Source organism: Nilaparvata lugens, chromosome 6 (genome assembly GCF_014356525.2).
Source record: "Nilaparvata lugens isolate BPH chromosome 6, ASM1435652v1, whole genome shotgun sequence".
Classification (NCBI taxonomy): domain Eukaryota; kingdom Metazoa; phylum Arthropoda; class Insecta; order Hemiptera; family Delphacidae; genus Nilaparvata; species Nilaparvata lugens.
The window spans coordinates 21,927,306-21,942,514 of NC_052509.1; the positions used below are offsets into that span (position 1 = coordinate 21,927,306).

The 15,209-nt window shown below is 34.1% G+C and overlaps 2 protein-coding genes across 5 annotated transcripts in view; both read right to left on the reverse strand.

Annotated features, from left to right (window-relative positions):
• LOC111048197 (protein abnormal spindle) overlaps positions 1–724 on the reverse strand; it is a 274,644-nt gene extending 273,920 nt beyond the window's left edge. For 2 of the 4 annotated variants that reach the window (XM_039430391.1, XM_039430393.1), the window contains exon 1: positions 655–724. The gene's annotated coding sequence lies outside the window, so the exon portion shown is untranslated. The remainder of the gene's footprint in view (positions 1–654) is intronic. The other 2 variants (XM_039430394.1, XM_039430395.1) reach the window with 1 other exon arrangement.
• The window catches only part of LOC111049932 (DDB1- and CUL4-associated factor 1), a 126,411-nt gene that overhangs the window by 12,564 nt on the left and 98,638 nt on the right, over positions 1–15,209 (reverse strand). Inside the window, exons 23-29 of the mRNA XM_039431389.1 lie at positions 15,120–15,191; positions 14,520–14,656; positions 12,390–12,474; positions 11,402–11,611; positions 9,272–9,470; positions 7,418–7,575; positions 4,230–4,314 (exon numbers count right to left, since the gene is read on the reverse strand). Of these exons, the coding sequence (XP_039287323.1) occupies positions 4,230–4,314; positions 7,418–7,575; positions 9,272–9,470; positions 11,402–11,611; positions 12,390–12,474; positions 14,520–14,656; positions 15,120–15,191 (946 nt within the window). The remainder of the gene's footprint in view (positions 1–4,229; positions 4,315–7,417; positions 7,576–9,271; positions 9,471–11,401; positions 11,612–12,389; positions 12,475–14,519; positions 14,657–15,119; positions 15,192–15,209) is intronic.

Here is a 15,209-nt window from a genome sequence, read left to right on the forward strand (position 1 = left end):
TTTTTCGTTATTTTTCGTGATAGAGAAATTCTGATTGCAGATTCGTTCTCAGCGACCCCAAGTTTAGCCTGAAGGCTCAGAATGTCAACAATGTTTTTAAATAATTAAAAATCATCATGAAAAGTCATTAATATGATAGTACACCACGTTTCTGGAAATTTTTTACTGGTGACTGGAGTTATTATTGATTAGCACAAAAATCAAAATAATCGTGAGAAAGAAAACTGCTGATGAACGCGAATACGACCGTCACTCCATTGTTCTATTGTCTCGGCTGCTTGGCTGAGCCTGGCTGGAGGGATCAAATAACCGACTGGATTGATCTTTCGTCTGTCCACCAGGCGGAACTACGCCGACCATTGCTGGGTGGAAGATGTTACTGCGGCCGCTCGCAGTTAATTATTTATCAAAGAAAGAGTTCCTGAGTGGTAGATTGAATAAATCATAGGTATTATATGTGTTATTATTGATATGTGGAACAATTATTGTGAGATTAATAGGCGGATTCAAACGAACTTAGTCAATACTAAATGTAATCTGAGGCAAAACTACCGTATCTAATCAGAGGCAATAATGGTTGTGCCTATAACTGTGAAACTGTTGGATTAAGAAAATGTCAAAGTATTTTTGGTTGATGAATGAGATAGCATTATTCAGTAATTCAGTATATTCAGTCCATGACCGGCAGTCGCCAGACAGACTTCGTCAAATTGTTTTTTACTCTAGTTTCAATATTCAATTACTCTTATGTAACGTGTATCATTTAAGGAGAGAAGCACTATTCAGTTCCTCAAAACCTTCATAAAAATTAGGAAAAAACTTAGTTGGAGTAGTACCTACAATAAATTAGCAATAATAGGGACAATTTATTATAAATTGTAGGATTTTTATTTACAATACATAACATAGCCTATTATGATGTTCTTGGGATCAATCAATTTGAAGATGAGTTGATAGATTAATTACTGAAAAGTAGCCGAGTATTATCAATATAATACTAAAGATAATATTTGATAGATAAGATAAATGCTGATAGCCCATGCAGCCGCTGGTTATCATAGTGAGATAAGCTAGCTGCATTGCAGTTAGAATCATGTAGTTGAAGAACTATCAAATTAAAAGGTGAAGTTGGGAAATTATAATAATTGAGGATGTATCAAACAGTAGTATGTTTTCTGTTTTAGAAATGAAAGTAATTCATTTTTCTTTTTATTGTAATAGAACTCTGACTACCTCAGTAAAAATACTTTTCAGACTGTAGACTACACTCATACTGAAGTTACTTGGCAACTCTGTACTATTACTAGGCAACTCTGTACTATTAATAGGCTACCCTGTACTTACTTTACTAGGTTTTCTTCTACTGTTACTAGGTCTGTAGGCTTTATACGTACTGTTCGTTATTATAGGATACTCTGGGATACTCAGTAGGCTTCCTCGCCTAAACCAGATCAATAAATAAATAATTACTTTGAAAATACGATAACTAATTACCTCCTCTTTTGAAATAAGAAGTAACTTAGTGGGTTCTTACTCACGGTAGTAGAGTGCAGAATAATTACTATACATGCCTGTCTCTCGTGTGAAATGAAGCCATGTTAATACAAATAATTCAACTGTTACATCCTGTTATCAATGAATGCCAATTAAATGATTTCGAATCACGATAACTAATTTTCATATTTATTAGTTCAATTGAGTTCCTTATCAGTAGACTGATGTGAGGTAGATGCTTTTCGAGGGACCTGGGCCACGTTCGCATAAGTGGATGTACCGGTATTGTTTATATCACTCAGTTCTGCAACATGTTGAATATCCCGGACACGAATTGGGCGATCACCTGCGGCTATTGTAACAATCATCTCAGGCCTTGGTTTTCTACAGCTACAAGCCAGGCCAAGATAGTTTTCGACTTGCAACTTTCTGCCTCAAAACGTACAAAAGGAACCAGCTTATGGCAAAGAGGGGTAGAGGTTGAAACAATGATGTCAAAAGTCTAACGGTGAAATAACCGACGCTGACCAGTGACAAAAGGGTGGCAGCCAGACGCCAGGCGTGAGTGGAGTGCCATCAGATAGGGGGCAGCACCAACTGGGGCAGTGATCCAAGGAGGAACAATGGTTCGAGGGTTGGCGAACACGTGGAGTTGGGAACACGAGCACACTTTTCGGTGAACCACGGCAAGAATAAGATGTCTGAGGAGTGAGCAGCGTACAGCCCGCAGCCCTAGGGGCTGAAATGGAGTCCTGTTTCCGGAAAACCACCACCACATCAAAACCACCATTAAAGAAAAATAATTAAAATTCATAATTTGTAATGTAAAAGTGAGCAGTTTAAAAGTACGCGAAACTTTGTGGTCCGCGGGGTATACAACATATAAGGTTAGTGTAATTTTAAGTTGTTGTTTGTTTGCCACACTGGTTATTTTGTTGTATTATTGTTGTTTAAATAGGGTTTAGGTTTTGTGATACGTCGTATTATTGTGCATTATTCTATTTAAATATTGAGACTCTCAATAAACATTATTATTAAAATCATATTTCATACTTCGGTGTTCTGCTTAACAGAGTAATTACTGAAATTTTGAAGGTCATTTGATATATTTAATCAACATTGAAAATCTCGTTTGTTTCTTTGTAAAGTGTCAATTTCAATTTGCCTTTTGCTTATTTTCATTATAATTATCTAATGATTCAAAAGTGTCTTGTGTTGTTATTTCACAAGTATCATTAGATCCCCTCCCTTCTTTATTGTTTTAATCATGGAGTGAAGCAATATAGTTGGAAAAGATGTGTAGTTCTACATTTATCGATTGCTGGACTGCGTCTTTATTAAAGTAATGTACATTGTTTTTATATAGTTCAAATAAATTCATGTTTCTGCTAAAGAGTTATGCTGTGGTAGTTGTTTATTCAAATTTCGAGGGTCGTTCCCTAATAATTAACGTGGCGCCTGGGTTATAAATTTTCAAATTCACCATATATTAAGCAATCAGTAAGTGTAGATCTAGACACTATCTTGGTCATTACTTCACAGTCCGCAGTCCACACTGAATGTAGTTTCTTGTCTTTCACCAACTGTCTCGTTGCATTAAATATAGCTCTTGTCTCAGTGGTGAGATGCTCATTCAAATAAACTGGAGATTTGGGGAAATTCACATTGAGCTCACTTGCACTAAGTGAGCCTTTGAAGCGCCTCGCGGTCAACCAGTTTGATTTGGTCATCGTGATGTAAAATTTACCACTATATGGGGTGGGGGTGGCCTGTTATCACCTTTTCTTCCCTGAAGTCTATGCGCTGCCGATATGTCACTGCAGTGGAAATTTACGTTAACATATTCTCCCTATAAGTTACGGGTAAACCTGTCACTAGAATGTTGTTTTTTCTAGTATGCTGTAGTAATTCTTTCAGATCGTTTTTAATTTGAGATAACTCGTCTTCTAACTGACTGTTCTCTTGTCGACAAATTTCAAGAGATGCACACGCGTTATCACACTTAATGGAAACGTCCTTGAACTGCTCTTTTCTACGTGAGATTTCTAGATTTGTCTGCTTAATGTTCTCCTGCACCAGTTTTAGTTTTTCTTCGTTGTCATCCCATCTTTTGTTGTTGGAGTCCCAATATTGTTTGTTTTCTTTCCTAAATTCAGCGATCGCGCCCAAAATGGAATCCACTTCGGTTTCAAATTTGTTGCCTTTAGTGATGTCTGTGGCTGTTATTGTAGAGCACCTCTCGCATCTCCATTATTTGTTTTTTTGGAACTACTCCAATGCAGGTATAAAGAAATGGCGTGGCACAGTCCTGACACTTTACACAATCTTTTTGGTTAATCACAGGTTTTTTACATGTGTAGCACTCATCTGCCATGATTCAAACGCGAAAAATCAACGCTTTACAATGCGAGTTTTACCAATTAAACGACTAAAACGGATATAGTTGAATAAATAAATCTCAAGACAGTTTATAGTTATAGTTTACGCCAGGCGGCCGGCTATAACTTGTTATTTCACTTTCGTTTCACAGAGCGATAGCAAACGATGCGGCTTCATCGGCTGCCCGATAAGAACGGAATTGTGAACAGCATGCTTACTCCTCTTCACTACTACAAACTATGGAAGGAGAAACTGGTTTTCCCTCTTCATGTTAAAAGTAATATCTCTAGAAGTATAGACTATCTTTCAAAAAATACAAAACTGTCTCAAAAATTATAATAATTGTTCATAATTACCATCTCCCTGTTCATCTTCAGAAGGAGAATCGGGTGTAGAATTATCATCGCTTCCATCAAGTTCTTCCTCTTCTTCTTCATCATCCTATGCAAAAAAATGAATTATATGAGAGTGAATAATATAAAGGTATTAAGAGAGAAATGATAACTATCTATATTGAAAACCAGCCAATCAATATTTCAGACAAGGAAATTTTTTTATTCAACAATTTTTTCATGAATTTGAAACAGTTTATTTAGAAAATTAGGAAAAAAGGTTCGGTTGTTGCATCACAACTACAATATGATTTTGTCTGAATGTCAATTTGGTTTTCGTTTGGGAAAATCGACAATCCTTGCAGTAAATGACTTCATTAACCAAGTATATGACTCACTTGACAGAGGGAAAAAAGCTCTAGGACTCTTTGTAGACATGAAAAAGGCATTCGAAAGCCTTAATCATGAAACTCTGATGGATAAAATTCATTTTTATGGTATCAGAGGGGTGGCTTTTGAATGGCTGAAGTCTATTCTTAGTGAAAGGTCCCAATAAGTTGAGATTGAAGAGAGAAATGGGGGAATCATCAACTACAAATATCGGTCAGAAATCCGGCAATTGGAAAAAGGAGTGCCACAGGGAACTATACTTGGCCCAATATTGTTCTCACTGTATATTAATGACTTGCCCGGAAATTTGCCCTCAACCGTAAACAGTGTATCATTTGCTGACGATGCTAATTTCCTACTGACAGATGATACATTTGAAGAATTACAAATTGAAGGAGAAGAAGTAATCAAATGCATGAAGGAGTGGTGTGAGGCTAATGAGTTGACAGTCAACGTAAAGAAAACATCCTATATGAGCTTCAATATTGGCTATTTAGACACACCCAATAACTTTAATTTTGCTGTGGATTCAACAAGTATAATAATGCCAGTGGAAGAATGTGGATTCTTGGGAATCAATGTTGATGTAAGACTGAAGTGGAACAGTCACATTGATCAGGTGGTAAAAAGGCTCAATGCAGCGGGGTTTGCAATATCAAGATTGATAAGGGAGGTGGACCAGAGAATAGTTCGAATAGCGTACTATGAATATTTCCAGCCAGCTCTAACGTATGGCCTGATATTCTGGGGTGCAGCACCCGCTTCATTGATGGCCTTCAGAGTGCAAAAACGGTTACTGAGAATGATGTTTAGGAAGCCACCAAGAACCCCATGCAGAGAGTTATTCAGGGAAGCTAAGATCCTGCCGTTGCCATGTCTGTATATCCTAGAGGCTGCATTGTATGGATTTTCCCGCAAGGACGAGAGGACTACAGGCGCTACCGTACATGGCTACAACACGGAATATGCTGAGACTCCAACCTCAGAACAAGATTTTTTGAAGCTAAGCCAGAGCATGTCAGTCGAAGGGTCTTAAACGCACTACCAGTGGAAATTCTCGATACTTCAAATAGAAGAACATTCAAGAGACTACTGAGGAATGGCTACAAAAGAGATGTTTCTACAGTTTACTGGAGTTTTTCTCATATACAGTGTGAGAAATAAACCTAGTGAAATATTATAATAGTTAAGATGATATCATCTTTATTTTTTGGACTTCAAATATTCACGGAGATTTTGATGACCTGACAGATTGTATGATTTTATTGTAACTGACAAATGCGAAACATTTAATGTAAAATGTACATGCATGAATAAATATTATTATTATTATTATAACACTTTTAATATCTCAATTAGTAATATTGAACATTTCAATTACATATTTCAGATCACGTACGCATTTATTTCATAATTATTATAGCATCAGCCATGCCTTAATTTTTTTAAATATCATTAATATGATACCCATTGCAGAGCAACATGAACTTCTAAAATCTTAAGTCCTTTTTAGCGAACAAAAGATAGCCGACGAATGGTACTGTGATTGGCTGATGTAAGTATATAAATTATATCGCGATTTTTATGAGTAATTCCCCGGTTTTCCGGAGTAAAATTTCAAATTTTCCAGGTAGAGTTTCGGTATTTGAGGAACAAGATACATTCGTAAATAATTTATTATGGAAATCTTCAGTTTGATCTTCCATGATGAATTTATTGCGAATAGCAATATTTAAATTTCCAAATATATTGATAATTTTTGACACTACAGTTTATTTTTGTGAGGAATTAGTAGGTTCTTTAAACTACTCATGTGTGTGGAGTGCTTTCGAACAGGGTCCATTCTAACTACTCAGTGAGTAGTTGAAAGACAAAAAATTCGTCACAAAAACAGACTACAATGTAAAAGTTATCAATACATTTGAACATTTATTATGTATTCTGAGTCATACTTATACTAATGAAGCCATATATATGTATGTACAGAACCATAGCCGATTCCAGCTGTTGGTGACTTCAAACCTTGAAGAAAGTCTCATTCCAGAGAGAATGAAGTCATCAATATATTTAATTTTGAAATGTAATTGATTTATATCATGACTAAAGATGGATCATTTTAAAATAAACGATAAGCGAGCGCCAATTTTTTTCACTGTTTTAAACTCAAAATAAGCTAAAAAACGATTGAAACCAGAAATTAATGTGAAATCTACTAGACCAACAGTCTTTAGTTAGACCATAGAAAGTTACCCTTAGACCATAAAAACTTTATGATTGCACCAGAGGAACTGTTATCAGTACATCAAGAAGCATTTAAAAAAGCATAGGCTAACCTAAAAATTATAGGAAGTTTACTAATTAAATATGTTACTGTACACTTCTTTAATTAATTGAAATTTATGAGTAATTGAAAAAAATTAATGAGGAATTCACGGTATTTCTCCCGGTTAGTAGAATCATGAGGAATTCAAGGTTCTCTCGGTTATCCGGGTAGGTGGCCACCCTGATTATGTTTTAAACTTATGAGAGAAATTGGCGGTTCAATCTATTTCGATTGCTCCGAGCTTTCGATGGTTGACAAATGAAACTAATGAACCAAGTCAATAGTTCAATTAATTAATAATAATTTTTTCAGGAGTGTTGCTATTTTTCATGTGTGTTGATAATTTTTTATAATTTAAATTATTAAATTAATTGATTGATTTAATTTAATAATTAATGATTTTTGTTATAATTTTTTCATGAGTGTTGCTAAGAATATAGATGTTGTATTTATTATATGATATAATTTTATTTTATGAATTTTGAAAGTAATCTCTTACCACTTCATCTTCATCGACCCTTCTGCGGCCGACATCATAAAGTCTCACAGTCGATTCCTGCACATTCTCAAACATGCCTTGATTCTCCACAATTAAGATCTGAGTGTCGAGCCGATTGACTGCTAAATCGTAGATGCTCTTCTTAACATCGATTGTAGCTGCAACCATCAACAAATCATATGCAATGCAAATTTAATTCAATTATGTAAAATGTCTTTTACACTACAGTCTTGGAGTCTTGGCACTAATACAGTCTTCTCAAGAAATAAATAATTACATTCATATTATTTTTATGAAGAAATGACAACCAAATTCTGCTACTTTTCCAATTTATTGTACGACATTACAATGTAGGTTATTTTCCAAATTATTTCACATTCACAAATTATGTTTCACTCACGAAACTATACAATTTTGAATTTGAAGTAGTTGTTGAAGTATCTATGTAATAAATAAGACCTGGATAATTCCAGGTTGGAAAATGGCGTTCACTCGAAATGGAGGTTGGAGTAGTCGGATTTATACACAACTAAAAAGTCAGACTCAAACTAGCATTCGGGGTAGACGACAACACTGCTCAATTCGAGTTGGACAGTCATTGGCAATCGCCTTGTGTTGAACAAGAGGACGACGCATCTATTTGAACAATGCTGACTTCTTCTTTTTCACAATAGCATTATTCGAATACCCATTCATCCAATGAGTTGATGTCCTATATATATTATGATTTGACAGAACATGGAAACCAAAATTGTTCAACAATTTTTAACCACAATCACACTTTGTATTGGAATCATAATCACATTACACACAAAAAAAAACTTTTCACTAAAACAATAACTAATCTGGCAATTAGTTTCGGATGAACACGTTTCCTTTGGTCCCGGCTGCCTGAAAAACAGTTGTCAAGTCAGAGGACCTGAAATTGATCAGGTGCGACCTGAAAACTAACACCACATCTGAGCCTGCCAGGTCACTCGGCATTATTATTTATTATCTGGCAACAAATATTTGAAACCTACTCCAGAACAAGGCTCTCCCTATAATAGTGGAGCTCAAATGTACTAGTCATCTCCAATTCCATGTTAGCGCGAAAGCTAGTGGACGCTTAGTTGAAGCTATTATTCTCCACACTTGAAGGCTGTTTTATTAACATGTAATTTTAACTTACTAAAGTGCGAGATAAATTACTTTTAACACGGCTCTTTCTCGAAGACGGAGAGGTCCGATGCTCTATCCTCCACTAATCACTCCCACTACCTAGCAACATTGATTTCTCCTTCTTTTGTGTCTGAGTGAGAGAGCTTTGTAACGCGACGCGGCAACACTCCCCTCCATCTATTGCTGGCAATGTTCCAAGTAGTGTACTGGTCAGCAGGTATATTGGTTTGTGTATGTTACAGAGATGTTTTCATCACAAGAACATGAAGCAAAATGACACGGCGCAATCAATTGTGCGCAGGATGTCCGTCTGTGTCTACGCTACAAACTGTGGAGGGAGAAATGGGTTTCTCCTCTTCATGTTAAAAGTAATTTATCTCGCACTTTAATCTATATGTATATTAGGCCTATGTATTGAGTCATTTGTAAAAGTTTGTGTTGCATTGTTTCAAGGCAATACATAATTCATTACTTGGATACCAATAACTTGTTTACTACAAAAGTCTATACTCGAAGTATTTCATCACTCATCATCTAATGTTGTCTTGGTTGTATTTAATACCGTAATAGTCTATTATTTCAATTATTATGATTGATTGTGTTATATCAATTGCAAAATATGACGAGACAGCCTTGGCAGTCACACTCTGCACTTCAGGCGTTTTTATGTAAATAAAGATATATTTTTTTTACCTATGCTGGAGTAATCGCGGGCATCGAGGGTCTTGAAAGAGGACTCGTAGTTGGATTCTTCGTCGGTCTCCTGTTCGAGTGAGACGGCATAGATGGCCGTGCCAGTTGGTGAGAATATCACCTCGCAGTGGTCCAACGAGGAGACTGTTCTCAGCAAATGGAACGTCCTCAGGTCCCACACCTCTGTGTTCGACACAACCTGACAAACAAACATCAACCCAAATAATACTAATTCAATACATACAAAATATATATAGATATAACATTTACAAAGAAAACTAGAAATGAAATTGGAATTCTCAACACACCAAATATAAAAATGACATTTGAAATAGTTAAATAAATTGGAGACTCTTCTCAATGGACACATGCCTGCTAGTTGAAATGAAACTAATAAAAACATATCAATTTATAAGACATTACGCAAAAGAGCATGTGCGTAACGTTAGAATAATAAATAAATTAATATATAATTTCAATTCAATTCCAATTTATAGCTCACGTAGGTATACCAAACAGTAGTAATTAGGTAATGTCACCTAATACCGTATTAAATGAAAAATAATGTTATAGCTCATTACAAAATTAAATATCCATGACCATTTATTTGGTCAAAGATCTTCGATCAACTTTATTAATTAAAGGATGTATGATCAAATAATTTATGGATTGGTTCTACAAGATCAATATTTAATCAAAGATCTTTGGCGAACAAAATACCTGATGCAAATACATTTCAGAGGTGAAACATTGAGACAAACCTAAATTGTATCTAATTTTAATTGGTATTTAATGTTATTTGGAGTTGTTTGAAGGAAATAAGCATGTTAAATGGTTAAAGCGTTTTATTAGACTATATTAAATTAAAATGTTTGTGTGAACATTATTATTGACTTCAACTATTCAACCTAAACAGTCTCGGAATAACAACCAGAACAAAAGCAAAGCAAGAAATCTAAATTATAACCGCGGATTCATTACCTCCAATCCGAACAAAGATAATAATAGTTCATAAATAATATTTAATGCCAATAAACGATCAAATATCGCAACAAAAGATTTGAATAAGCATATGATCATATTTTTTTGGACAATTGATAATCAAATGAATACTCAAAACCGGTTGTGTCATCAATGAAAATGAAAAGACTACTAGAATAGAACCTATACTAGCAGGTAACCCGTGCTCCGCAAGGGTCTGATTAAAAACTTGTAATGATAAGCAATAACCAAACTGAAAACTTGACATGATGAAATTTTGAAGAATTGAAAATAGGCCTATAATCATCCTCGGTAAATTAAGAATCTATATTCAAAATTTAATCAGTTAATTAGTTCAGACTACACTAACTATATCACCCACAGTATGGCCATTGACTGTCACGCAATTGATTAGCTAGCTCGATCACGTGGTACAAATCCGCCATTAAGATTCCAAACAAACTTTATAGTCCTTTCTTATTGCATTGGTAATTTGGAACTTATCACTTCTTTTACCAATTGGGAACATAATTTGAACTTCTGATAAGTTTGGTATAACATTTTCGAAGGAAAATTGGTTATTCTAGATATTATAGACCAATAAAGTTAATTTAAATAACATTAATAACGCTTAAAATATCAGTTTTTCTTTCCTCGGGCTCTTCGCGGACCACTTCCAGAGCTTTCATGGACCACTTTTTGGGAACAACTGATCTAGATAGATTTCAATTTTATTGTATTTCCTCATCCAATTTATTGGATCGAACTTCCAATATCTAATTTCAAAATATTTTTGTGGCTCAATTGGATATAACAATTTATAAAACACCAAACTCATCGGAAGTTCAAATTATGTTTCCAATCGTTCCAAGTTCCAAATTACCAATGCAATAAGATAGGACTATAAAGTTTGTTTGGAATATTAATGGCGGATTCGTACCACGTGACATTGAATGGCCTTACTGTGGGTAATATAGTTACTGTAGTTCAGACGTGATGATGCGTCAATCGTGAATTTCCTATCTCGTACGTATACAAGCAAATTATTTTTTTATTCTATTACAGATAATGGAAAGATCATTATATCTAAATATTGGGCTCCGGGCAATATAAAAGTTTAAAGGGAATTTGATGAGCTATTTAGTTTACCTCGAGTCCATTGGGATGGAAGACCCCGCTAAGCGTCTGATTGAGCTTGTCGAGTTTGTGGATCTCCTTGCCCGAGTTGATGTCCCACAGCACTCCGTCGGAGAGAACCAGCTCGTCGGTCGGGCTGAACGTGGCTCTGTTCTTGTCATACTCGTTCGACTTGCTCGGCTGCAGCGTCATTATCTTCCTGCCCGTCGTTATGTCGTAGATCTGAAACAAAGTCAACTTCTATAACACAACAAATCATATTTGATTCCATTTAACTTGAATAAGCAGACACAGGTGAAAGTAAAGACAGTACTCAATTTTAAATATGCAAGTGCATGGAATTCCTATTCATGTATTACAATAAGTACAAACCCCAGCTCTAATACCGTCCCTCCATATAAAAATGGTTCTAGAGACATGGCTAAGAAAGGAAACCTTCTACACAATTGAGGAATTCAGAGATTCTGATATAAGTAAACTAATATTTGCCTGAAGCTAAGTAGATAACATCTAAATATGTTAATAAAGTATAAATAATATTAATTTTGACAAGACAATAGTAAGTAGCACGTAAGTTCTTGGTATAGATTCAACAGGTAATTCAGGTTTCATTTCTCTCTCATTTTATATCAGCTACTCATTCTCAAGTTTAATTTCAGCTATTTATCATCTCTATTGATCCATTCAAGAAATTATCGCAAATAGAAACGTTTGTACTTTATTATCATTCCTCCCTTCATCATCACCTGGGCTTGAAATACTTGTGGATAGTTGCCATTGTAAATAAATTGATAGATAAATCACTTGCGGAAAGGATTGCCCCTAATTGAAATTGAATTTTTAACGAACAATTTTTCTTTTTTTCTGTAACTTATTGATATTTCTTTTATTGCTAATGACTGTATTTTGTTGAAACAGTCCGGTGTCTGTTGTAATTTTTTACTGACTTATCTACTTGTAATAACCTACTGAGATAAATCATTATCAACTAATAACTTACCGTAGCAGTTTCACTTTTAGTTCCTATTATTTTATCCTGCCTATATTTACTAAATTCGACGTAATCATCATCATCCATGGCAAACCTGCAAAAATATCCCCATTAGAAAAGTAAAATAAGTTGATAAATGAATCAAATGCTAATACTGTACCATAAGGAACTAAAATCGTCCAGAAATCGACATTAGAAATAAATAATGAGTAAAGAGGAAATAAGGTAAAAAAAATTGAAGGTATACCAGTACAATTATTCACAAAAAATAAAGATAAATATTTTTACATGCAATATTTTAGTCCCAATAAATTCAATCAAGAATGCTGACCAGATTGTTTATTTGATTATAATGTCCAACATGAAATCAACTGTAATATTATGTCATATCACACTACAATATAATAATAATGGACTTTGTCACCTATAAATTTGGAAGAAAAATAGCACAATTTTCAAGATATCATAGACCGGATTAGGAGTGCTAGTTAATTTGTTGAATAACTTTTGCCCTGTCATAAATCGCACTGAAACTGCCCGAAAAACTTTGCAGTGTGCTTGGGCTGAGAGGCGAGACGGACAACGAGCGCATCAAACAACGATGAAGAGGACCGCTGCGTGCTGAATCGGACGGAGCCTACACGGGGACCACGACTACTACCTTATAATTTTATCTGCCAATGTTATTACATTAGTGACATATGCATTGTAAATAAATAAATAAGGCAATATAAAAACTAATAATCAAGCAACTTTTTCGTCCTTTGAACTTTCAATGTAAATCTACTCATTCAAAAGATCAATGCAATTTAATAAGAATCAGACTTGATTTGTATATAGTGTTCCCTTTTTATTTCCAACAAAGTTACTCTCAAACTAATAATCAAAAATTGATGAAACGTTGGTAATATCAGGAGAATTGTTTGAGGATGCCAATTATGTCAATAAAATTGAAAATTGGTCAATGATCTCTTGTAAACGAAGTACTCAAGTCCAGAAATCTACGTCTTGTAATTTTCATGAAATTAACAAGTTACTGATCGAGAAAAAAATTTTGTTTTGATAATTCGTATATACATACATATTGCATACAAAATGTAGAGAATTTATTGAATTTCTCTTTAATGAAGAATTATGAGACTAGGTCTTTTCGCTGAAATTCTGTAGAGCGTGAAGGCTTTGCAAAGGCTAAACATAAACATTCTTCTGGTGATATTTTTCAAAGTTTTTCAATTTGTATATTATCAAGCTATCAAAATGAAAATGTTTTCTCAGGAAAACATTTTTCCGATCATTGATTTTTGAGATATGAGCGCCTTAAGTTTGAATTTTTGGGACAGAACATTTCAAATTCGGTAAGAGATATATCCATGAGATTTAGAGGATAAATTCTTCATGGTATTGTTGATTGAGTAAAACAAAAATTTCTGAAAATATTAGATTTTGAGAAAGTTATTCAATTTACCAAAAAACTCAACTAAAAGTTATTTTTGGTCATTTTCAGTAAAACGAATAACTTTTTCAAAAATTGATATTTTCAGAGAATGTTTGTTTTATTCAATTAACAATACCACGAAGAATTTATCCACTAATAAATCTCATGGATTCATCTCTAACCGAATTTGAAATGTTCTGTCCCAAAAATTTAAAATTTAGGCGCTCATATCTCTTAATGTAATGATCGGAAAATATATTTTTCTCAAAAACATTTTTCATTTTGATAGCTTAACGATATACAAATTGAAAAACTTTGAAAAATATTACCAGAAGAATGTTTATTCTTAGCCTTTGCACAGCCTTAAATATAGGCACGCATCTACCATACTAAGCAGTTGCAAAGCGCTTGCTAGCCATAGCCAACAATAGACTGCCAATGCCAACTGATCTGTGTTGTCTGTTGCATCGGTACAGCAGGCATATCAGTTTTCAACATGAAGGATCTCTGTATGTGGGGAGCTTCCTCCACCTAGGGATCTAGGTACTCTGGAGTGTAATGTTTTTATAAAAGTAGGAATATTACCCCTGCCTACATGCCCTTTCACTTGGGCAGAGCTACGGGACGCTTACTCTATTTAAACTGAATATTATCATTTTATTGAGTGGATGCACAGTTTTTTAGTCAACAGCTGTTATACTCACTGCTTTATAAATCCATTATCAACTTTCCATAATGCTGATAATGGCCAAAATGTTGATGACGTCAAAATCAAAGAACTATCTCTATTGGACTGAATATTGGAAATGTAAGACTCGTGACACTGGTAAGTTGCCTCTTCCTAAAAAATAAAAAAAAACATCAATAATTATTTCAATATTAACATAAAATTATTCTAGTGCATTTAAATCATACATATAATCTATGATTAACATTGAGAGCTGAATCTCTTATTTATCAATATGAAAAGTGAATGAAATCAGCAGAAATAACTTTCAACAGTTAAATTTCTTTTCTACATCTTTCATATAATAACTTACAGTATATATTTTTTATAAACAATCTCTATAATAATTATCTTAATATTTTCTATTATTACTTTGTGTTATGTAATATTTCATAAATTAATTTGGATTAACATATGATATTATTTTATCGATTTTTATTGATTTGATTTTCTCAATTTGTATTGCTTATTTATTAAAATAATCAAGTGGAGCCACAGACAAAACAGAAAAATTCAAGAAACAACGAATAAAACTTAATAATGGAGTAAATATGAATAAATATAAAGAGGGACTCACATTTCCAGTAAGGGTGTTGTATAGTTTCACATCTCCCTGATGTGTTCCAATTAAAACGTGTTTATCTTTTGCCTGTAAAGGTAAAATTTA